Source organism: Thamnophis elegans, chromosome 5 (assembly GCF_009769535.1).
Source record: "Thamnophis elegans isolate rThaEle1 chromosome 5, rThaEle1.pri, whole genome shotgun sequence".
In the NCBI taxonomy this organism is placed as follows: Eukaryota; Metazoa; Chordata; class Lepidosauria; order Squamata; family Colubridae; genus Thamnophis; species Thamnophis elegans.
In genome coordinates, this window is record NC_045545.1 from 34,007,166 (window position 1) to 34,033,170 (window position 26,005).

The following is a 26,005-nucleotide window of genomic DNA, read 5'->3' on the forward strand; positions in this document are numbered from 1 at the left end:
GCGTCTTTATACTCCGAAAAATACGGTAGGTTCATTAAATACACTAAGCAGAAAATTAGTTTTATAATGGTTTAAGACATATGTCTAGAAACCAGAAGACTGAGTTTCACTTCTGTCTTAGGCATTAAATCAGTTAAGTGACTTTAAGCCAGTCACTCTCTGAGCCCTACGTTGAAGCAATGGCAAGCCTCTTGCAAAAACATTGCCAAGAAAAGTGCAAGGAACAGTCCAGGCAGTTATTAAGAATCAATGCAGACTTGAAGGAAGAAAAAAGCTACCAATTACCAAAACTAAAGTAAGTGTATTGAGGTCAAGAGTGGTATTATTTTGAGAATCTGAGCTTATGGAAATGAATGGAATCTTGAACTCTTGGTTTTGGTGGGAGTACCAAATTTAATATTTCTAGAACAGATTTACTCAAGATAGGTTACAATTTAAAAAAACAGCCACTTTAAAACAGTTATTAGTCATGCCTTGGGCTTGATATGCAGCTTATCTCTACATCAATGACTAATTAGTGTAAAAAAATATTTGGGAGCGTCTGCTTAAAAATTGAAAGAGAAGGGGCTGGTGGAGCCTTGGAAAAGAAAACTCATATGTGGACCAGCACTGAAAAACAACCTGGTTAGCCACCTTTAGTGAAAGGACCGAAAAGTATGGCATACTGAACCATAAATCAGCCAGCCATATTTTAACCTAGAGTGTTGATTGATGTATGGTACCCAGAAAATTAAGTTAATGTAACAAACAATAGATTTGTTTAACCATGGTTTATACCATAAACTAACCATGGTTAAGCATGCCATGCAAGCACATTCTACAATAAAGCTGAGATTACCACCAGGGATGCTTATAAAGATAGAAATAGGCTTTGAACCAAAATTGTTTCAAAGCCATTCAGGACAAGAAAATTCTTTACTTGCCACCAGATGGCACAATCAACCTTAAACATTACAATTGCTGTGTACATTTTAAACAGCAAATCTATTTTCTGGGTCTCACAAGGCTGTAAGCATTTCAGATAAGCTCATTTATTAATTCAGTACAACACAGATAATTTCCTGATTTGTTTCATCTAAAATCAGGGGAAACTGTGGGAAAGCAGAATTAAGATCAAAGGACAGGGTGCTTCCCAGCACACTTTGAATACAAGAAACAGCTGAGAACTTCTTTCACACAAAAAATGACAAGTAGTCTTCAATTTATGGCCACAATTGAGCCAGAAATTGCCATAGCTAAGCAAGGCAGTTGTTAAGTGAGTTTTGCCCCACTTCATAATCTTTTTGTCATGGTTAAGAGAACCATTGTAAATGTTAAGCGTAGCGTACCGTTGTTAAGAGAATCCAGCTTCCCCCATCAACCTTTCTTGTCAGAAGTTTTCTGGGGAGGTTACAAATGGTGGTCACATGACCCAAGAAGCATGCAACTATCATGAAGCACCTGAATTTCAATCATATGACCATGGGAGTGAATGGTGGGAAAAACAGTCATAAGTCAAATTTTTCAGTGCTGTTGTAACTTTGAACAGTTACTAAATGAATAGTTGTAAGTAGAGGACTACATATACTACTTTGGGGTCAAGCATTCTCCCTCTGCCACCAAATTTGGATGGGAAAAACTTTAAATTGTATTTGTTCTTAGATGGTATATTGGAAACTCAAATACTATGGCCATCTGATGAGAAGGAAGGACTCACTGGAGAAGTAAGTAAGTAAAATCTTTATTATGGTCAAAGCCCAGCAATACACATTAGTTTTTACACTATATTAAAAATACTAACATTAAAACATAATTAAAAAGTATTGCCTTGTTCCTTCTACGCCCCCTTGGGACTGTGCCCCTTTGGACTAACGGTGAGACACCGGGGGGGGGGGGGTGAGGCTTTGGACTGCCTCTTGTTCCAACTGGGCATTTATGCCCCCCGCTCCATCTACATCCACATTTACAATTATTCCTTCCACTTTTGACTCTGGACTCTCACCCCCCATACCTTCACAAATTCCTTGATCGGGTTTGCCTTGCACAATTTTTATGAATGCGGTGTGCATGGTGTGACTGTGGATGCTTGTGCCCCTTAATTTTTTAATTATCTATTGTATCTTTGTGTTTTTAACTGCCTATAGTGGGGCATGTTTGAATGGGTGACTGTGTATGCATGAGAGGGCTGGGAGTACAGCCCGGTGCCTCCTCCACTGAGTGCTTTTGCAGAAGTGGTAGGGGGCCCAGGCCTACCTCCCGCCCTAGAATGACTGGTATAGATGGCCTGCCGGAGAGAGCGGAGGCTACGGGAGGGGAAATGGAGTCTACGGGTGTGGGGGTGGGTCAGAGCATTATGGTCATGACGGGGAGGGGCAGGTACGGTGAGAACTTCAGAGCTAGCCATTATCGGGGAAGGAGGATTCGCTACGTCACAGCGATCCCTCCTTCTGGCCCTGTTAGTTCCACTCCGGGACCAGATGGCGAGAGTTGTCAGGGCCCTGGTCTCAGGCTGTTGTTGCTAAATGCCAGGTCTGTGGTTCACAAAGCTCCCCTCGTCCAGGACCTAATATTAGACGAGGGGGCAGACCTGGCATGTATTACTGAAACCTGGCTGGGCCCGGAGGGAGGAGTCCCCCTCACTGAAATGTGCCCAGAAGAGTTTCAGGTGCTCCATCAGCCACGACCCCAGTCAAGGGGGGGGGAGTGGCCATCATCACGAAGGTCATTAGTTCCTCGTAGGATCCCTGCTCCGGAGCTTGTCGGGTGTGAGTCCCTGTTGGTGAAGTTGGACCTTGAGGGTCAAGTGGGCTTGTTGTTAATGTACCTACCTCCCAACAGCGTTGCAACAGCCCTCCCCTTGTTCCTCGAGTCAGTAGCCGAGCTGGCGGTAGAGTTCCCCAGGCTTATGGTCCTGGGGGATTTCAACTTGCCTTCACTTGGTGAACACTCTGACGGGGTGCAGGAGTTCATGGCTTCCATGACAGCCATGGACTTGACCCAAGTAATTCGGGGTCCGACTCACTCAGCAGGTCACACGCTTGACCTCGTATTCCTCTCGGAGCAGTGGAGACGTGATCTAGATTTGAAGGGCATTAAGATCTTGCCCTTGTCATGGTCTGATCACTTCCTATTGAGGCTTGACTTTCGGAAGCCAATCCCCCGCTGTAGGGAGGGGGAACCGATTAGGTGGTTCCGCCCCAGACGCCTGATGGACCCTACGGGATTTCAGACAGTGCTTGGAGAAATACTTGTCACTCTCGACCACAGTGGTAGAGTCCTTAGTTGCTGCTTAGAACACAGCGGCGGCGAGGGCTCTAGACCAGATTGCGCCTTTACGGCCTCTCTGAGGCAGTGGATCCAAGAGGGCTCCTTGGTTTACCGAGGAACTCCGGGAGATGAAGCACCAAAAGCGACGCCTAGAGCGCCGCTGGAGGGCTAGTAACTCTGAATCTGACCGAGCACTGATGAGAGCCTATATCAGGACCTATCTCATGGCAATACGGGCGGCGAAATGTGCACATTTTTCCGCTCTTATTGCATCCGCTGAATCATGCCCAGCCGCCTTGTTTAGAATAGCCCACTCCTTCTTGAAAGGGAGGGATGCGGACAACCCTCTACAGGGTAGAGCTGAGGAATTTGTTCAGTTACTAACGGATAAAGTCACTCGGATTCGGACGGATCTGGACTCCAATTGCACGATACCAGCCGAGGTACCGGGGGAAGGTCTTGAGCAGATTTTATGGAGTGAGTTTCAACTTGTCGCTGAGGAAGTGGACAAGGCCATGGGAGCGGTGAGTGCCTCCACTTGTATACTGGACCCGTGCTGGTTTCGACCAGCAGGGAGGTGTAAAACACGTCTGGCTGGCTCCAAACGATAGTTAACACCTCTCTTTGGGAGGGATCCTTTCCGCACCTCCTAAAGGATGCGGTGGTGAGACCCCTCCTGAAGAAACCTGCTCTGGACCCAGCCATTTTGAATAACTATCATCCAGTCTCCAACCTCCCCTTCGTAGGGAAGGTTGTTGAGAAAGTGGTGGCCTTTCAACTCCGATGGACCTTGGATGAAACCAATTATCTTGATTCCTTTCAGTCGGGTGTCAGGCCTGGCTACAGCACGGAAACTGCTTTGGTCGCGCTGATCGATGATCTCTGGAGAGCCAGGGATAGGGGTCACTCCTCATCCTTGTGCTTCTTGACCTCTCAGCGGCCTTCGATACCATCGACCATGGTATTCTTCTGCGACGGTTGCGAGAAGTGGGAGTGGGAGGCACCGTTCATCGGTGGTTCTCCTCCTACCTCTTGGACAGGTCGCAGTCGGTGTTGGTCGGAGGGCAGATATCGCCCCCAGGCCCCTCAATTATGGGGTGCCGCAGGGTTCGGTCCTATCCCCCCTCCTATTTAACATCTACATGAAGCCGCTGGGTGAGATCATACGATGGCACAGGATTAAATACCACCAATACATGGACAATACGCAACTGTATCTGTCCGCCCCGTGCCAACTCAGTGAAGCAGTAGAAGTGATATGCCAGTGCTTGGAGGCTGTTAGGGTCTGGATGGGAACAAACAAGCTCGCACTCAATCCCGACAAGACCGAGTGGCTATTGATGCTCCCTCCCAAAGATGGTCCAGCTATTCCATCTCTTAGCCTGGGGGGTGAAATTATACGCCCCTCAGAGAGGGTTCGCAATTTGGGAGTCCTCCTGGATCCGCAGCTGACGTTAGAACATCACTTGGCTGTGACCAGGGGGGCCTTCGCCCAGGTTCGCTTGGTGCACCAATTGCGACCCTATCTGGACGGGAGGCCCTTCGGATGGTCACTCACGCCCTCGTCACCTCAAGACTGGATTACTGTAATGCGCTCTACATGGGGCTGCCCTTGAAGAGTGTTCGAAGACTCCAGTTAGTCCAGAACGCAGCCGCGCGAGCGATAGTGGGTGTTCCTAGGTACACCCACATCACACCTATCCTCCGTGAGCTGCACTGGCTTCCCATTGGTCTCCAGACACGCTTCAAAGTGCTGTTCGTTACTTTTAAAGCCCTACATGGTATTGGACCTGGCTACTTGAGAGACCGCCTCCTGCCAATTACCTCCCTGAGGCTTATAAGATCGCACAGATTAGGCCTCCTCCGGATTCCATCTGCCAGTCAATGTCGGCTGGCGACTCCCCGGGAGAGAGCCTTCTCTGTTTCTGCTCCAGCCCTATGGAACGATCTCCCCATGGAGATCTGGACCCTTACTACCCTTCTGGCCTTCCGCAAAGCAACCAAGACCTGGCTGTTCCGGCAGGCCTGGGGCTGTTGATTTTGTCCAGCCCCATCCTAAGTTGTGAATGTTGTGGATGTTTTAATGTCTTGTTTTTGTACGTTCTTCCCTTTCCCTTTTTTACTTGTAAGCCACCCTGAGTCTCTTTGAGAGTGGGTGGCATACAAATAAATAAATAATAAATAAATAAATAAATAAATAAATAATAAATAAATAAATAAATAAATAAAAGTGGATAATAACATAATGGTCCAAAGATTGTTAGAGGTATGTCCAGATAATTGGTACCAGATGGTATTATACTTCTGTAGCCAATTTTTTTCTTATGGACATTTCAGCAGCACAGAACTTTGCCACTGCATACGTGGTAACTGGGTTAGTGTCCTGGAGGGGAAAGCCTAGATAAAAATTGTCTGCCCTCCCTGGCAATCTCTCTAATAAGGGGAGAATATGTGCAGACCTACAAGCTCTGTATAGCTCGCAATGTGTGGCTGTGAAAGTTGGACCATAAGGAAGGCTGAACGCCAAAGAATGGAGGCCTTTGAAATCTGGCACTGGAGAAGACTCCTGCGAGTCCCTTGGACTGCAAGGCCATCCAACCAATCGGTCTTAGAGGAGATCAACCCTGACTGCTCTTTAGAAGGCCAGATCATGAAGAGAAAACTCAAAGACTTTGGCCACCTTATGAGAAGGAAGGACTCACTGGAGAAGAGCCTAATGCTGGGAAGGACTGAGGGCAAAAGAAGAAGGGGACGACAGAGAATGAGGTGGCTAGATGGAGTCACCGAAGCAGTTGGCGTGAGCTTGAATGGTCTCCGGAGGATGGTAGAGGACAGGAAGGCTTGGAGGAATGTTGCCCATGGGGTTGTGATGGGTCACACATGACTTCTCAGCTAACAACAAGAAGACAAAATCCTTGCTGAAAATACTGTATTTTAACCGATCTCTGAGTGGTCTCAACTCACTCAGATTAATATATTTCTTTAACAATATTTGCAATAAGGAAAACTATCATACTGAATATAATACATGATGATGAATATATTATATTTGTGTGTGTATTGTGTGCATATTATATTTATGTGTGTTTTATATATGTATGTGTATTTATTTACACACACTGTACATTCCCCTTACTTGAAAAATCTCAAGCTCTAGTTTTTAGAAGCATTTATCTTAAGTTTTACATCTCAGGGATTTGATGGGAATATATTCTCTTTGAATCTGCTCGGAATAACTGAGTTTCTTTCACTATGTAAAAGCTGTGCGTCTAGTTTGAGAAAGAACATTAAACCCATCTGAAATAATTGGGGATGTGGAAAAGTGGTAGAACCTTATTCAATAATTATGTTCTCATAAGATATGTGTAAAACTAAAATCAGAATGTGGCCCATCCAGGGGTAGACAAGGGCACAGCATCTGTTTGCATGGCTATCAGTTGTGAGACAGCTGATTGTGAGGGGAAGGACTAAGGACTGTGTTTTATGTAAGACATTATTTTTCTGATCTGTGGTTATGTGGAAGAACCCTAATCACTCCTATTAAGTATGGATTGTGACTTGAATGGGCATGGGTGGAACAGCACATCAGATTCACTGCCCTGTGCAGTGCAAAATATCTTTGAAGCAGTTGTGACTAGCCACAGGACACTTAGCAACCCTTAGAAACAAAAATCTCTCTGCTGCTGCTTAGTTGTATGCAACGCTCCCCAAATTCTTGTTGCTAGAATCCAATATGTTCCCTCCTCCTTGAATTCCATACTCCCTCACATTTGGCAGTCCAGCAAACCTAAGGACCCGGGCCTCAAATTCTCTCAGGTGGTACTAAACAGAGGTAAGGGAAATTGTGGGGGAATTGCCTGTGTAATGTATTTATATTAACTTAATTGCTATTTGACAGCTAGGCTGTTTGTTTCCTGCATACTGGAGCTGCATTGAATGGAGAACACAAGATTACTAGTTTGACGTTACCTGGTAGACCAGATGGACAGTACACAAATTAATCAAATAATAAATGGATAGATGGATGAATGGATCGAGAGATGGATGGATGGATGGACATACAGATGATAGCTACATGACAGAGAAAGGAAGGAAGAAAAAAAAGGAAGAAGAAGAAAGAAAAAAAAGAAAAAAGGATTACATCTGAGAAGGGGTTACTCAGTCTGCTTTTTGGACTCCGCAGATCACATCAAATCAAAAAGGAAGCGCACGGGCTGGGTTCGCATCACAGGCTCAGATGAAATAGGCTCGCCTGCGGTTCATTATGTGGTTTGACCTACAACCCCTGTGGAAAAAGGACAACCTGGCCGCAGAAAAGGCCCCTGTTTATTTCTCCCGCTGAGGGAAGAGAGCGGGGGCGGCCTGCGGTAGCTCCGCCCCGACGGCCGTCTCCTTCGCGGGCGCGGAGGAGCTGCTGTCGATGTGTTGCTAAGCTGGACACGCGCTCGCCTCGGCCAGACGCCTCTTCGGCTCGACCCCGGCTGAACGTCCAACCTGCGCCGCCGCGCCTCGTTGCTCTCGGTTCTTCTTCGCGGCAGCGAGGAGCGGCTCCATCTCCTGCGCGCAAAGGTAAGAGCGCTTCGCGTTCCGCTCCCACCAAACTTTCTCAGTTCCGGACGAGGTTGTGAGGCTGCCTTCCTAGCGCGATCGGCCGGCAACAGTAGGAACTGTCCGTGGTATCGCAGTGTGGAAAGGACAGCTTGGAAATAGCTGAGGAGGCAGCAGCTGATAACTCTCTATGAGGGGGAAAAACAAGGGACGGGACGGCCTTTCTTGTGGCTAAGTGGAAGTTCTCTCGAATTAGCTCAGGGAGCTGGGCTCAGGAGTGCCTCTGAGAACATGCAGAGTGCCTCAAAGCTACTTATTTCCTCTTTCTGAAATGGCAGGGAGACAGGGATCTTTCCAATTTAAATATTTGATTTCCTAGAACTGGCTTGTAATTTTTTAGGCTTATTCTTTAGTGAGATCAAATACACTATTGGTCTCCCTCAAGATGTGATGTCAAAGTTAAAAGAAGCCTTGAAATCCTCATCCTTACTTACTAGCCTGCTAAATGGGCATATTAAGTGAATCCAATTAAATACAATTAAGAAATTAGTACATTTTAAAGAGTATCCAGTGGATTATTGTACATTAATGCTTCATTTTTCTATTTTGGAAAATGAATCAGGTATAAACTAACACGCCACAGCTGCAACAATAGTGGCTGATCCAATTCCATTTATCTGTTGGTCATTGTCCAACCTCTCTGTGGGGTACCAGATTGTGTGAAGGGATTGTGCTTTGCTGTTTCCACTATCATTTTAGAATCATTTTTTATAGTCTGATGTCATCCAAACATATTGGGTAACGTAGACTGTGTCCATTGAAAAAGGAGATGGTAAGATTGGAAAGCACCAAGTTGAAGGCTGTTTTATTTTTCAAATAGCCTGTTTTGGTTGTTAACAGTCTGCATTATCAGTATTTGTACTTACACTTATCATTCAGATCTTTGTCAGTACTTGATTTCTCAAGATGAAAGTGAATCACCCCTGGATTTCATTTTCTTAAAAAAGAACAGTCTAGCACTATATTTGAAATGATTGAGTGCTGTAATTCCTGATAATCACTTGTCCTTGTTGTGCATGGGGCCTTATTTGTTTTTCAAAATACGTTATGTATTCAGTGCAGAAACTTTAAATCCCATTCTTAAATATGTATTGTGCATTCTAATGCTTTGTGTAAATATGCACGGTTCAATGAAAAAACAAGGCAACGTACTATGGAAATGCTGAACAGCATTTGTAAAAATTGATCCCAAGAGTAAAAATAATGCATAGGAGGTTTACCATATTAAAACTGAAATGACAATAGAATTTCTGAAGCAGGGAGGGCCTCTTCGGCAGAGAGTTTCCTTAGTGTCTGACTTTCTGAAAGTCGAGTTCCCGTCTGAAACAAAGGGTATGTGTATTAACATGACTATAGCATTCTATGTACAATTTAGTATGTCTCTGACTGTAGCAGAATTTGAAATTTCATAACTAAGACTGAATTCCTTATGAGAAAAGAGCAAACAAGTGAAAAATGGAAGCTTTCCAGCATCTCAAAGGAAAAGGAATATGAAGAATATAGTATAGTCATTTTTTTTCCTAAGTAAAGACCTAGCTAGCCAACCAGGAGGTTTAAAAAGTATTCCTGGTAACCAACATGATTTATGCTTATGAATAGTACTATTCATAGAAAGTCTCCCTAACTGACCGAAATCTCATATTTCAAATCAGAGCAGTGAATTTCAACATTCACCGTAATTCTGTTTTATCTGGTTTAAGCCTCGCCTTGTTGACTTTTACTCATCCCATAATATATATATTCATGCCTGATCTAATTCTCTGTTTTATCCCTGAGACTAGTGAATAGACAGAGAGAGATTGATAAATGTCACTTTTTGTATAGACACATTGATGACTCTTCAACAAAAAACCTCTGCATGATATTTTCCAATGGAGTTATGCAGATGAAAAGGAAAGGAGGCAAAATAAGACCCAGAGCTCAATGGCCAGGCACTACAACAGACTCTGCCATACCATTAAGGTTCTTAATCATTTCCTAAGTTACTCAGAAGAATAAGATGGCCAATGATATCAATATCATATATCAAAATAGCAATATCATATACCTCTTAGTTGCTTCACTATACAAACACATTCCAGTTACATTAGTAATAATTTAGAACTGGAATATTTCATAATACTAAATGTTTTGTATATGTTGGCATTTTATGAAAATATTGGATTGGATCTTGGATGATGTTGAGAAAAACACCATTAACTGGACTGTTCTCTCCCAAACCAGAAAAAGGGGAAGAATGAGGTCTTCCATATCTCTCCTTCAACCTGCTGTGTTGCCTAGAAATCTGTTCAATGTATTTGGTAATACTTCTGCAGAAAGGTGATAATAATGCAGAGGGGAAAAATAGGTTAAAAACTAGAAGCTTCTGCCTTTTATACAGAAGGAAGAAAATAGCCCAACCTATCAAAAGCAACACCGATGGAGATAGAACAGGTATACAAATCAAATAGGCAAGGGACTAGTAAGAAAATCCTATCCAACCTGGATGAATACAGATCACCTGGACCGGATAGTTTACATCCCAGGATTTTGAAGGACTGGCAGATGTAATATCGGAGCCATTGAATGTAATTTTTCAAGGTCCATGTTGCACACGGGAAACACCAAAGGACTGGGGGAGGGGACCCCAGTATGGTTCCAATCTACAAAAAGGGGGAATAATGAATCCAGAATCCAAAATTTTACGCCAATCAGCTTAATATCAATACCTAGGAAAACCCTGAAAAAAATAATCAAGCAAGGGATTTGTGAGCATCTAGGTGATGCCTAGGAGCCAACATGTGTTTGTTAAAAGTAAATCATGCCAGACAAACCTTATATGATATTGATATTGATAATGTAACCAAATTAGTGGACCAGTGAAATGCTGTGGACATAATATACTTAGAATTCGGGCAGAGCAGGTAGTCCTCAATGGAACTACAACTACATGGAGCGAAGCATGCAGTGGGGTACTACAAGGTTCAGTCTTGGGCCCAGGACTCTTCAACATCTTCATAAATGATCAAGATGAGAGAATGGAAGGGGAACTCATCAAATGTGCAGATGACACCAAGGTGGGTGGAGAATTGCTAATACTTTAATTGAATTGAATTGAATTTATTATATTTCTATGCCGCCCTTTTCCCAGAAGGGACTCAGGGCGGCTCACAACCCACGTCGGGGGGGGGGAATAGGGGATACAAATAGGGGAAAAGAAGACATAGACAAACAATACCACAATTTTAAAAACAACTCAACAGACACACCATTCGAGTGGGGACAGGAACTCATCAGCCCCAGGCCTGTCAGAACAGCCAGTTTTTAAGGGCTTTGCGGAAAGCCTGGAGGGTGGTGAGGGTCCGAATCTCCACGGGGAGCTCGTTCCAGAGGGCCGGAGCAGCCACAGAGAAGGCCCTCCTCCGGGTGGTCGCCAGTCGGCATTGGCCAGTGGATGGAATTCGGAGGAGGCCTAATCTGTGGGATCTAATCGGTCTATTGGAGGTAATTGGCAGCAGGCGGTCTCTCAAGTACCCAGGTCCAATACCATGACGGGCTTTATAAGTGACGACTAGCGCCTTGAAGCGTATCCGAAGGCCAATAGGCAGCCAGTGCAGCTCGCGGAGGATAGGTGTAACGTGGGTGTACTGAGGTGCACCCACAATCACTCGCGCGGCTGCATTCTGGACAAGCTGAAGTCTCCGAATGCTCTTCAAGGGCTGCCCCATGTAGAGCACATTGCAGTAGTCCAGTCTTGAGGTCACAAGGGCACGAGTGACTGTTGTGAGGGCCTCCCGGTTCAGGTAGGGACGCAAGTAGTGCACCAGGCGAACCTGGGCAAATGCCCCCCTGGTCACAGCTGACAAGTGGTGTTCAAAAGTCAACTGTGGGTCCAGGAGGACACCCAAATTGCGAACCCTGTCTGAGGGGCGTACTGTTTGACCCCCAGCCTGAGAGATGGAAAACTTGGCCAATTAGTGGGAGGGAAACACACCAGCCACTCGGTCTTATCCGGATTGAGTGCAAGCTTGTTAACCCCCATCCAGACCCTAACAGCCTTGAGGCACTGACACATCACGTCAACCGCTTCACTGAGTTGGCACGGGGCGGACAGATACAGCTGTGTATTGTCCACATACTGATGGTATTTTATCCCGTGCCGTTGAATGATCTCACCAAGCGGCTTCATGTAGATATTTAACAGGAGGGGGGACAGGACCGAACCCTGTGGCACCCCATAATTCAGGGGCCTAGGGGTCGATCTGTCCTCCGACCAACAGACTGCGACCTGTCCGAGAGGTAGGAGGAGAACCACCGTAGAACAGTGCCCCCACCCCCACCTCCCGCAGTCGTCACAGAAGGATACCATGGTCGATGGTATCGAAGGCCACTGAGAGGTCAAGGAGCACTAGGACGGAGGCATGACCCCCATCCCTGGCTCTTTAGAAGATAGGGTCAATATACAAAGGGATCTTGACAGACTTGAACACTGGGCTCTATCCAACAAAATGCAATTCTGTGGAGAGAAAAGTAAGGTCATTCACCTAGCAGGAAAAACCAATGCATAGATATAGAATAGTAGCACCTGGCTCAACCGTAGTAATTGTGGTGAGAGATCTAGGTGTCTTAGTGGATCACACTTAAGTATGAGCCAAAAGTGCTGCAGCTATGCAGTCCTAGCATGCACCAATATAAAGAGATAGTGTCACTTTACACTGCACTGCTGAGATCACACTTCGAATACTGCATCCATTCTGGTCACCTTGATGCAAAAATGGTATTGAGGACCCTGGAGAATGTGCCAAGAAGAGCAACAGATAAAGGATCTGGGGCTAAATTGTATGAGAACAGTTGAAGGACATAGTTATGTCCAGCCTATCAAAGAGAAAGATCAGTGGGGAACATGAAAACTGTACTTGACGGGCCTGGCACAAAGAAAAGGTGATTGCCTTGTTCTCTGGGAACAGGGAAGTAAAGGTGGAAACTTATTAAAGAGAGAGTAAGTCCCTGCTTACTTTCTTGTAAGTAACAAGAACTGTGGATATTCAGGAGGGAGAATATTTCAACTGATTATAAATCATCAGTTTGCTATTAACTCTGAGGGATTACATAGACCATATCATTTGTCTTCAAGAACTGTAGTCTAGAGTAAGGAACTCATAATAAAAGAGTTAAATTGGATTTTAACTTTTGAATAAAATATGTTTATATAAAAGGAGTTTAAATTGGATTGCCATTAATGATAATAAGTAATCCAGTTTACTAATCTAGTTTGTCAGGCAATTATAAAAAGCTTATAATTAATGTCCATAAACTTGGTTATAAAGAAGCATGGGGGTCACCACAAAGTAAGTTATTTCTATATGAATGAATGTGATGCAGTCATTTTTGCTATGTAAGCAATTCAGTGCAAGATGAGAATATTTAAAGTATCTGTTCATGAGCAAAATGTTTATGGCTTCCATACATATATTAAGAAGGTTTTTCCCCCTGTTAGTATCCACCCCCGTGTTAAAGATGGAACATGGTAGTTTTGTTGATAAGAATCAAGGGTACCTAAAATGCAGTGCTAATCTAGATTAGTAGATTCTTTTTTTCCTAAGAAACAGTGAGGCTTAAAGATATTGAAATAACCAAAGTATCTATTCTTTCTAAGAAATTAATATATATATATATAAGTATTCCTGTTTTCCAGCACTTCCTTATCTTGTTCCTCAGACACAGAAGGGCTCTCTGATTAATTTACAATCCTAATTGCAAGATAGTCTTGTAGTCTGAAGCCATGAAGTAAAAGGAAAAAAAGAGATGCTAAGGGCTGGGGGGAAATGAGCTTAAAGGTAAGGTCCCCTCGCACATACGTGCTAGTTGTTCCCAACTCTAGGGGCAGTGCTTGTCTCTGTTTCAAAGCCAAAGAGCCAGCGCTGTCCGAAGATGACTTCATGATCATGTGGCCGAGCATGACTAAATGCCAAAGGCACACAGAACGTTGTTACCTTCCCACCAAAGGTGGTTCCTATTTTTCTACTTGCATTTTTACATGCTTTCGAAACTGCTAGGTTGGCAGAAGTGGGACAAGTAGCAGGAGCTCACTCCGTTATGTGGCGCTAGCGATTTGAACCATTGAATTGCTGACCTTCTGATCCACAAACTCAGCGTCTTAGCCACTGAGCCATCGTGTCATAGATAAATAATAAATAAACAAGTTTAGATATTTATAATAAGAAAAGAGTGATTACAACCTTCCTTAGGAGAAGAAGACTCTGTACCGCTAGTTTTTCAGCAGAGATGATAGAATAACCCTGGTTCCTATCTAATCTCCTTCTGCCACAGCTGGATGAAACATTTCCTATCTCATCAACAATATCTTCTACAGAAATCCCAATAACTCCTAAATCTCCTAAAACACAGAATCCTAGAATATGGTATTACTATCCAAGGGTAGGAAATTAAAATTATAGATTGACATTTTCTTAACTGTATGCTGTTCTAGGGTCAAGCTGTCAGTTTTTCTTCAGAATGCTTTTTATTTACAGTCCATTCCATCTAGTCGTGAGCTCTGTAAGAGACAATGCACAAGGATCACAGTACACCCATCCACTCGCATACCTTCAAAGTGACTGTGTTCATCTTCCCCTTGTAGGTGCAATATTGCTTCAATAAATGCATTTAGCCAAAGCCAAAATAGGATTTATGGGCTTCATTTGATTCCCAGCTCTGGTTTGGCTGTGATCTCTTCACAATTGCTTCCCCCCCCCCTTTTTGGGGCTTCTATTTAGGTAGATGTGAAGAGCAAAAGTGCTTTATTTGCTTAGAACAAGAGAATGTGTTGTCACATTGGAAATGGTACCCTCAGTGTAATTTGTTTTTGCTAGCCACCCCAAATGTATTGTGCTTTTTATGACTCATAGTTGTAGAACAAATGGTCTGATCGGTAGTTTATTTCTCTGATAACATTTTAAAAGCTGAAATGTATATCTAATGAAATGGCTCTTACAAGCCGGAAATTAGGAGGTTGTTCTGCGTGCTGAATTTGAACAGGAAAACCAAAGGGCAGATCTACACTTTCTGCTTGCTCCACAGTCAGTGCTGGCCATTCATTTTTTGTGTGTGTGCAGGAACAGATGATGTCATCTTCCACCCACTTCTAGCCTAGCACAAATGCAACCATCACCTTTGTTTTAAAATGCTGGTTCAGAACTGCTGCTTTCCATCCTAAACCTTCTTCATCCCTTCCAAAGGCACTTCTTTCTGATCCACCCCAGGTCCAGTTGGCTAGAAGGCCTGGCACATTCCCACCATTTTAAAAATTATGTTGTGGTTGACCCAATAATGGTCCATTAAGTAATTTTTCCTCACCCCCCATTTTCCCTCCCCCCCGGAAGCTCATCACTCCAATGACTCCAAAAGTGAGACACTTTGGTTGCTACCTAACTAAGCATGCCCTTCTTGCTTTCCTACCTCTTTATACTCTGTTTCCCAAAAAATAAGATCCAACTGGAAAATAAGCCCTAGCTTCAGGATGCTTGAAATTTAAGCCCTGCCCCCAAAATAAGCCCCAGTTAAGATCATCAATCAGATGGATGCATTTAATACATATATTTCCCAAAAATAAGACCTAACTGGAAAATAAGCCCTAATGCATGTTTTGGAGCAAAAGTTAATATAAGACCCAGTGTTATTTTCAGGGAAAAATGAGTAGTACTGCAAAGGGGTCATGGTTGTTCACTTGTTAAAGACACTGAGCTTGTCAGCTGGAAAGCTGGCAGGCCGGGTTCGCGACCCAGTCACTGCACACAAAGTGAGCTCCTTTTACTTGACCCAGCTCCTGCCACCCTAAGCAGTTCAAAACCATGCAAATGCAAGTAGATAAAACAGGTATAACTTCAGTGGGAAGGTAACAGCATTCCCTGCCTCTCGACGTATAGTCATGCTGGACACATGACCATGGAAGCGTCTTTGGTCAAGGCTGACTCCCTCAGCTAAGAAACAAGAGATGAGCACCACCCCCTAGTTGGAGATGACTGGGCAGAGGAGACCTTTACTTTTATAGTACTGTAAAGCTTCACTTCCCACCACCTGCATTCCTTTTTTAAAAAAATACGTGAAGATGCAATATAGAATCATTGGAACTGAACTACAAATTTCAGCAAAATGTGCAATACTGGCCCTATAAAACTGTATCTACCTGTAAATCCAGGTAGGGATTGTCTGCATCAAACTGTAAGCTGAGGGGACACCAGTCTACTATCTGATTTTTTAAAAATATGACAATGCTGTGCTTCAGTGGTTAGATGGCCTGGACATTGGTATTGAACACAAATCTTTTTAACATTTATATTTTATTGTGTTATATTAACCTAGGTGAAATGTTAATATATATTGTTAGTCTATGTATCATATTGCCATACTCTAAATAAATAAATCCAAATAGCCCAGACTCTGTTAGTCTCTTGTAAAGAGCAGGCTGATCTCCTGCCCAGACCTTTGGGCTAGTCAACTCTATTGGTTGATTTGTTTGGTTCCAGTCCTAGAATGTTCTTAAATCTTACACATACTGTAGGTTTATGTTTATTTGTTGCTTCTGGTTATTATTTATGTTTTTATATAAGGTGTTTTTGTTTAAGTTTTAATCATTTAATATACTTAGAGGCACAGTATTGTGAGATGAGCATCTATATACATTGTTAAAATGAGGACACAATAAAACAAATATTCTTAACTCCATGCAGACTATATTATGCATGGCTCCAAGCACAATAGTTTCTATGTATTTGATTAGCTGTTATTTGAGGTAATTGTTTCCAGCCAGGAAACAATACTACATATATTAAAGCAGATCCTCTAGTATATCCATGTCATAAAGATTTGCAATAATGTGTAAGCATTGGATGATTTCCCCCGCTGTATTTGTTTGCAAAATGTTTGCCAAAATGATCTTTAGAAGAACTCAATGAACAGCACTATTGTATTATACTGACATTTACCTATGTAGACTATTTTATCACATGTTTCCATGAAAAATTCAGGGAGGATAAATGCCTAAGAGATTCTCTGTCACTTTTCATGTCCTTTTTACTTTTATGATTACATTGCTAAGAAAAACATTCACATTATACACCTTGCAGAGTCCTCTTGCAGTAAAATTGACATTTATTTTTATTTATTTAATCCATTGGTAAAGCTGCACATCTCAACAAGTGTCATAGTAAAGGAGAAGCCACTGTTATCCGATCTAGTGAATTTCTCAGTGGGGAAATATACAAGGAGCAATTAAGGACACAAATGCCAGGATTAAATTGAGTAGATAATAGAAAGTGCCACTTTACATGTGGACTGTTTCTTTCACTCATTAGAAAAATTCTCAAATGGTCTTGAATAAGTTAGTTTATGGGATTTCCACTCTCAAATTTTGAAGGTGACAATTAAAAAAAATTAAATGAGAAAATATCTGTTTTGTCAAGTGTCAGGCAGTGGAAGAGACAATCAACACACAACTAGGTAAGGAGATTTCAAGCTTTATAATAACTTTAGCAGGCTGCTATAAACATAAAAGCATAACATACCAAGCAAGATGCTCTCACCAGTTGTTGGGAGCCCCAGTGAAGAGACCACAAAGGCCAGGATCTGCGGTATGATGAACACTCAAGCCTGTTCCAAAGTTCAAATGACCTTATTAAGTCTGGCACCAAACGTCATAACTCATAAGCCTACTTCCACGGTAATAAAACTGCCAGGATTCTGACCTGGACTGGATAATGCATAACTCTCAAACAAGGGTTCTGATAAGCCAGTGGTAATCTAAACAATCTACAGCTGTGTGAAGATGCCCTCCCCCCCTTATTTATCAAGCAAGAATGAAAAACAAGCAGCTTGGCTCAGAATTAACTCTAAACTTCTAGAATGTTCCTATTATGAAGGAGAAATCAAAATATCATTGAAATACAATGGTCTTCCACATTGCCACTACATCGTTTTATATCTTTCTGTCTTAGAGGAAAAGAGTATCCAAATATTAAAAAACTAATAGGATAACAGGGTCACTATGGCAGTGATATCTATGTCACACTTATGGTTGATACCATGTAGGCATCTATTCACTTTCAGTGTTGTTCAGTAAACACTACAGCAATTAACACAATCTGGAAGCCAGGTGGCCGCTTTTGATCTTGGCAACAACTCGGCTGGGGTTTTTTTTCTTTTTCCTTGTAACATGTTTGACAATTACTTAATTTTAATAATAAACTTAGTTCAGTTCATATACACACCTAATGAAAGCAGGATTAATCATCTTTGAAATATGTTAGCAATTCATAATTCATCCTAGTGACAGAGGGAATATAGCATACACAGAAGAGTAAACTTCATTTCTAAGGCGTTAACTTTTTATAAATATGTGGCATCAGCATTGCTATAAGGAGGGTTAGATCCAAACACTGGCATTTTTAGAATGAGACTTGCTGAAATCAATGGGGCCTCTGTCTATGTCACGTATCTGCGTGTCCCGCCCTCTCTTGTCAATCAGGCAGGGTGTTGTTTGATTGGTCCGTTCGCATGTTGTTTAGGGCGGGAGATTTGGTTCCTATTGGTTAGTGCGCTGACAGCTCGGGGTATAAAAGGGCTTTCAGAGTGTTTGTTCATGTTCCTGTCTAGTTACTGTTCTAATAAAGCTGTTGTGTTAGCACTGAGCCTCGTCTTACTCCGGAGCCCGAGTTCAAAATAGTCTAAATTAGGTTCTGCTGATGTACAGGAATCTCCTCTAAGAATCTGTCACTTTACAAAACAGATCAGATTGGAAAGCACTCAACAGAATAATATGCATTCCAGAATTCCCCAACTTTCCACCTTTGCGGACTGTTGGAAAAGGGGGAGAACAGGGATGATTCCATATGAGTGGTCAGCAAGTGCGCATGCGCAGCTCCATTTGAATGACTAGCATGCACATGCACCTGCCACTCACACAAATGGGAACTGCTCGCTGCCTGAACAAGTGGGGATGCACTTGCATGCTTACCCATTTGCCACAGTTTCCATAGTCTGGTTGCAAACAGCTCACAGTCCAATAGTGGGCTGCAGCCCAGAGGTTGGAGACCCATGCTCTATTCTATTGAGATAGACAAGACTAATACAATTTTGTAACTCTGATTGTGCTTTTGTTTCCCTCCCTTTTATACTATAGTGAGTTAGGATGAGCCATTCTGAATCTTAATGGCTATCTGTTTTCACAGAACTTAAGGTATGCATCTGCATTTTTTCTTTACATAACAGTTTCCGAATATTTCTTTCCAGGCTATCTCCCTAACTATCTATAGTATTCTAGAAAAAAAAAGACAAATCATGTTCATATTGCAATCTGCATTACATATGTACTTGATCCAAAAGTCTAATCTGAAATAATAACTGTCCTTTATTTAGTCTATGATGCTTTTGTTTTCTTTAGATGGCTTCAGTAACAGATGCCAGATATAGACCCAAGGATGTTTCAGACCAGAACTTTGATTATATGTTCAAGCTCCTGATCATTGGCAACAGTAGTGTGGGCAAGACCTCCTTTCTCTTCAGATATGCTGATGACACTTTCACACCTGCCTTTGTCAGTACAGTGGGAATTGACTTCAAAGTGAAGACTGTTTACAGGAATGACAAGAGGGTAAAACTGCAGATTTGGGTGAGTACCCATCATTCTCGAATCATTTACTCTGGCACAGATTTAGAGGCATCAGTATAATTTCCTTATTATTCCTTGATTGTGGAAAATAAGGTTTATTGCTTGTCTGTATTTTATTTCGACAGAAGGCTGAAGCTATGTTTCTTGCTTGTTATTGCAGAGGATGGCAACCTTTAAATATCAAGAATTTGCACTTAACATTTTTGAGCATCTGGGTTCTACAGTGAGCAATAGATGTGCCTAGGGTTTTCTTGGTTAGTTTTCCTTTCAGATGCATTTTGGTATTTCTTTCTGGATATTTCCTCATTCTTTACCTGGAAGCAGTGTGCTTTATTTACTTGCTTGTACATTGCATTTAGAGAATGATGTCATTACATTGTAAAATAGTACAGGCATATTCCAAAGGTACGTTTTTCAAAGGCAATTGGACTTTGTTTTTTCTTGAAGATATTTCGCTTCTCATTCTTGGATGAGAAGCAAAACCTTTTTAAGGAAAACAAAGTCCAGTTGCCTTTGGATAAAGCACCTTTGGAACAATCATGGCCTGGATGACTGAGAACATCGACAAGTAAACACAACTAGTTACCTTTCCCTGTGATTCTTCTTGTCTACCTATTGACTGTAGCATTGGTGCTGATCCCACACAATGAAAGGTTGGGGATCTCCAAGGTCCTCTCCTTGAAACCTTCTGGGTCTCTTCACCATACCTATGTCTTCTGCCAGGTTGTGATGTTTTGAAAGTTCTCCATCTGTTTTCAGGGAGATGCCATTATCTGCCATTACCTAACTTTGCATGTGAAAGACATAGGAGTCACTCAACCTGTCTTACTGGAAAATAAAAGGAGGGGGATGATAGAAATACGTTCAATATGTTTGACCTAGGCTTCCTAAGACAATAAATAAAAATCACATGCTTAGTCCCAAAAACCATCTTTTTATTTCAATGGCTGTGAATTATGTTCACAGCCTTTAATGAGTCACAAATAGTTTGTAAAGAATCTGACAGAAGTCTGCCACAGTCTTTTGGAATAAGGTTGATAAGCACCCACATTTATCTCCCTTGAAATGTTGCCAAAGACCTAATTGCCAATTAGCTTTGCAAGACCAAACAAGCACAGAGTCAAAATGGAGCTTCAGAGTTTAAACCGACCAGAACGAAGAAAGTTGCTTCCTGCAAAGAATCACGTGCCTTTACTCCTCCTTTAGGTCTTATGTGAGGGCCAATCATCTCCAAGCCTTACTCCTGAGTCGCTCCTTTTGTCTTAACTTTCTTGCCTTCTGGCAGCTCTGTGCATGCGCGTACTGGAACAGGTTCACCCTGTTCCTCTGCCTCACTGATGTCAAACTCTGGAGGCTCCAGAGGCAAGACATACTCCCACATAGCCCTGCCCCCCCCCTCTGCCTCAGATGCAGACCCCACATCCGAGCCTTCCCCATATTCAGGACTGGCCTATGTTCCTCCCAACCTCCTCATTGCCAGACACTGCTGCCAGCTCTGCAGGCCACCAGCAGACCACAACACTCTTACAAAACAATCAATGTAGACAAAATAACACAGGGCTCTAGAATCACAGACTTCTTAGAAGAAAGTTAATAAGAAATGGACAAGAAAATGTGAAGTCCTGAGCAGACCCCAAGGTGATGGTGATTTTATCCTGTTTACAAATAACCCCGAGGTACCAATATGCAATATGCATGAGGGTGCCAATATAGAGTAGAGGGCATGCAAATATTACTAAATGAATGAATAAATATAATACATACAGTATACAAGATCTAGATTGATAAAAACAATGGTCATCAGAGGCACAAACTTGGAGGAAAAGTAATTAAACTTAATGCCACTCTTAGTGAACATTATCCAGTTCTTCTAAATAAAAGTTGAAGACTCTTAGAACAGATATTATATGTGTGCATTTTAATATGGTTAATTCTTTCCCCACAAGTTCCAATTTTAATCTGAGAAAGAAGGAGAATTTTAGCTCTGTCTCACTCCCCACTTCAGCACAAAGCTTCTTCTCCTTTTCTCCAAAAGGTTGCAGAAGGCCTTGGATAACCTATTTTTGCATGTGTCACTCAGGACATACATTGTTCTATGTAAAGATGTCTTGAAGATTCTCAGTCATCCAGGTCATAGTTGTCTCAAAAGTACTTTTTCAAAGGGCAACCGGACTGTTTTTCCTTGAGGAAGAGGAAGAAAACTGCCAGTACCTATCAATCAGTGGTGGGTTTCAAAAATTTTTAGAACCTCTTCTTTAGGTGTGGCCTGCTTTGTGGGAGTGGCTTGCCAGCCATGTGACCAAGAGGGAGTGGCTTGGCAGTCATGTGACTGGGTGGATGTGGCCAACTTGTAAAATGTGGTGAAACTCACTTAACAACACTCTTGCTTAGCAACTAAAATGTTGGCTCAGAAACTCTGGCATTGAAGTGTGTAAGTCTTAAAGCTGTCAAGTTACAAGACCCTTGCACCCCTAACCCTTTAGAAAAAAAACCCCAGGGGTATTCAAACTTGACAGTTTTAAGACTTTAAGGTTTAGATAGGACTCTTAGAAGCAGGTGGGGCGATTGGTGAGCCAGCCAATCAGTGAGTGGTGGGCGGGGCAAGTGTGGTGCAGATGGGCAAGGGGAGGCAGCTGGAACCGGTTCTAAATGGCACAGTAGATTTGTGGAACCTATTCTATAGAAGAGGTAGAACTGGCAGGAACCTAACCCTGCTATCGATCCCTCACATGAAGCTTATTGGCTGAGAACAAAAGTTTTCTTCTTCTTCCTCAAGGAAAAAAAACAGTCCAGTTACGTTTGAAAAGGCACCTTTGAGTTTCCATGTGCAGATTTAGATCCCCGGTGTGAGATGAATGAATACAGACTGGGAATATCTAAGCCTATCTGGCAAGAAAAAATGGCAAACAGGCTTCAGGTTTGTGAAAGCGGGCTTAGTATTCACAACAACCTTCACACACTGGCTGTATGCAAAATACAGTGAAATGTCATTATGTTATATAACATATAATTATGTGATAATTCCCCATCAAGGACCCAGGCTGGCACAGTGGTTAGAATGCAGTATTACAGGCTAAATCTGTCCACAGGCAGGAGTTCAATTCTGACTGGCTCAAGGTTGACTCAGCCTTCCATCCTTCCGAGGTCAGTAAAATGAGGACTCAGATTGATGGGGGAAATTTGGTCACTTGTAAACTGCTTAGAGGGGGCTGTAAAGCACTGTGAAGCAGTGTATAAGGGCTATTACTATCATCACTCTGTACAGCTCTTTAACTGAATCTTGTATTATAACTTTGAAATACCGATCCTACTGCCAATCTACAAACCACCCCCAGTTTTGTAAGCATTTACACATTGCAACACAATAATACGTCTGTGAAAGGATTTCTCATTGTGTTATATTGCAAAATACCTGTGAATTTGTATATGTATAGGAAAGGAGATTTGAAAACCACAGGCTGTATTTGAGTGTTTAGAAAACAATTTTTATTCATATTATGGAACAATTAATTTCTCTGTCTTACCAGTTGGCTTTCCTAGGATGTGGTGTTTGGGAACTGGTCCAGAAGTAGTATTCAGCAGGTTCTGACCAGTTCTGGAGAACCAGTAATGGAAATTTTGAGTAGTTCGGAGAACTGGTAAATACAACCCCTGACTGGCACACCCCCATGTATTATCTGCCTCCTGAGTCCCAACTGATTAGGAGGAAATGAGGATTTTGCAGTAACCTTCCCCTGGAGTGAGGTGGGAATGGAGATTTTATAGTACTGTAATATACTCGAGTATAAGCCTAGTTTTCAGCCCACTTTTTGGGCTGAAAAAAAGCCGCCTCGGCTTATACTCGAGTCAGTGAAAAATTTGCCCGAAATGGAGGAGAAAAAGGGGCGGGGCCATGCCGCTGGGTGACACTCGTGAATGGCCCGGTGCCCCTGTGAGTTTCCCCTCCCTCTGTGTCAGTTTGCCGCGCAGCGCGCAACCGCACCATCCCCCCTCCTCACGTTCTAATATAATGCAGGGCTGTCTTACGATTCCCCTTCCTCCCCCTCCTGCCGCTCTGCAACGATGTCCCACCTCCTCCTTGTTATGGCAAGCAGCCACATAGCGATGTCCCACCTCCTCTGGTACAGTGATCCAATGATAGGAATCACTGTGCCGTGTGTCATAGGAGCGGGACATCGCTCTCCCGCGGCTGCACGGGACATCATCATCACAGCGGGACATCAGCATCATGAGGTGAGTGAAGTATTTCATTGAATACACTGCTAGTTTACTGTTTTTCTTTGAAATAAATATTCAAAAACATTATTGGTATCTATTTTTATTTTGAAATTTACCGGTAGCTGCTGCATTTCCCACCCTAGGCTTATACTCGAGTCAATAACTTTTCCAGTTTTTTGTGGTAAAATTAGGTGCCTCGGCTTATATTCGGGTCGGCCTATACTCGAGTATATACGGTATTCTTCCTTCCCCTGCCATGCCCACCAAGCCACGCCCACAGAACCAGTAGTAAAAAAAATGAATCCCACCACTGGACTGGCCATGTCCATTATGGTATATATTTTGTTACAACACCTAGGACACAAGCTAAAATAATATTAAGCAGCTATTTAAACAGTAGTCTTTTGATGGATTTCTTCTTTCCCAGGGAAGGAATTGACAGTATTTGTTTTAAAATCAAATTCTCTCCTGGGAACTGCACACTTCCCCATCTGGAAGTGTTGCTTTTTCTACCCCATTTTGCTTGTCTTAGTGGGAAAATAAAGCCTAACTAGATATTTGGAGAAATGGTGTAAAATCTGTAGTGTTGCACTCATTACAAAAATATTCAATAAACGACAGTAGGCTTCTGAAGGATATTAATAGTTTTGATGAATGGCAGGAGTACACTTTTACAGAAAGGGTGCCCAGCTGCAAGTAGAAATCATAACATTCTACTATTTTTGTGAATATAATTTAAGCAAATTGAAACTTGACAACCACTAATTATGCTCAATGACTCTTTCATTTTTCCCTTTTTATCATTTTGGCTGCAGTTGCCTAGATGTAAAATCTGTTCACCATTTTTCAAAATACATTTTCTATTACTGGCATGAAGCACATCAAATTATGCAATGCACGGCATCTAAATGCTATACTTTACATCTTTGAATGAACTAAAACAGTCTACAGTTTTAGTTGTAGTGCTATAATTCTACACACATTATTTGTAGTAAAGAGTTTAGCAATACATAATTTCCCCCCAAAAAGCAATAATTATGTTTTTCAGAAAAATACTCATCACTTCTCAGACAATTACATTGTAAGTGTGAATTATTCTTTATGGGAAGCTACTCTAGAAATGATTTTTTTTCTTTTGCCGATTCATTTTCAATAAGAGTGTACAACTATTGAATTTAGTATATGAAAATGCATCAATACGTACTGCTTTTTTTAAGAACTTGCATACACAACCTGACCCCAGATTGATTTTTCTTTTCTTTTCTGCATAATTATCCTACTGAAGGTTAGCTCCTACAGTATCTATTTGCCCTTTAAAGTTTTTTTGCTGCAAATAATTGTAGAAATGGTGCTACCAAGTGCTTTTTAAATCAAAGGTAGACATAGTGAAGCATTCTACCATGATTCAAACAAAACAGTAGCACTCATCTTGATCCTATGTTGCCTGGTTGCTAGGTAATCAGCGCCTTTCTGAAGAGCTAATGTAGAATCAGAAAAGTTGCAGGAAACACATATTTATCTTAGCTTCTTTTATTAATTTCTCCAACATTTGGTAAAACGAACAAATGGTGCTGATTGAAGTTCCCTCTATATATTTTCCAACAATGTCAAGGATTTTTTTAGCAGTCATCTGAACGCGTTTGCCCATAAATGGTTGACTCGACACATATTGTGAGTTTTGATATCACTTTGTCTTTAAGTAAGGAGATGATCTTAAAGCATCTTCTCCAAGGACAAAGCAAGTGCATTGTTTCAAACCTGATGAATTCGAAGAGGAAGACACATTAATATACAAAACTATCATAGAAGGCTATGACAAAGGAACAATATACCTATACTACACATCCTGACAGCAACAAGAAGGCTGTATGTGCAGCAATGGAAGAGTGAAAACACCCCTTCAAAGGAGGAGATAATAATGAAGATACTAATCTGTGCAGAAATGGATAGACTAATGTTAAAAATAAAAGACAAAGGAGAGACAGAATGTTATAACACATGGAACAGATTCTATCAATGGTTAGAAGCACAGGGTGGAAGTCGGAATATGAAAAAAATAGAGTAGGGAGACATGGAACGAGATACTATATGTGTATCATGGTATTAGAATAAATATGTTGGTCAAAAATAATTGTACAATACTAGCATGGTTTAAGGAGTAAATAGGTTAGTTGTTTTCACTTTGGTTTTGATGGCAAGTGAAATGCCAGGACTATCACACTATGTTCAATATACTTTTATATAAATAATAAAAATATATTAAAAAACATACAAAACTTTTTATTCCAG

General features: G+C 42.0%; 1 protein-coding gene across 1 annotated transcript in view; it reads left to right on the forward strand.

Moving 5' to 3' along the window:
- The first annotated feature begins 7,668 nt into the window (after positions 1 to 7,668).
- Positions 7,669 to 26,005, forward strand: part of RAB3B (RAB3B, member RAS oncogene family) — a 78,763-nt gene continuing 60,426 nt past the window's right edge. Inside the window, 2 exon segments of the mRNA XM_032218369.1 lie at positions 7,669 to 7,815; positions 19,271 to 19,498. Coding sequence (XP_032074260.1) covers positions 19,271 to 19,498 — 228 coding nt within the window. The 5' untranslated portion in view covers positions 7,669 to 7,815.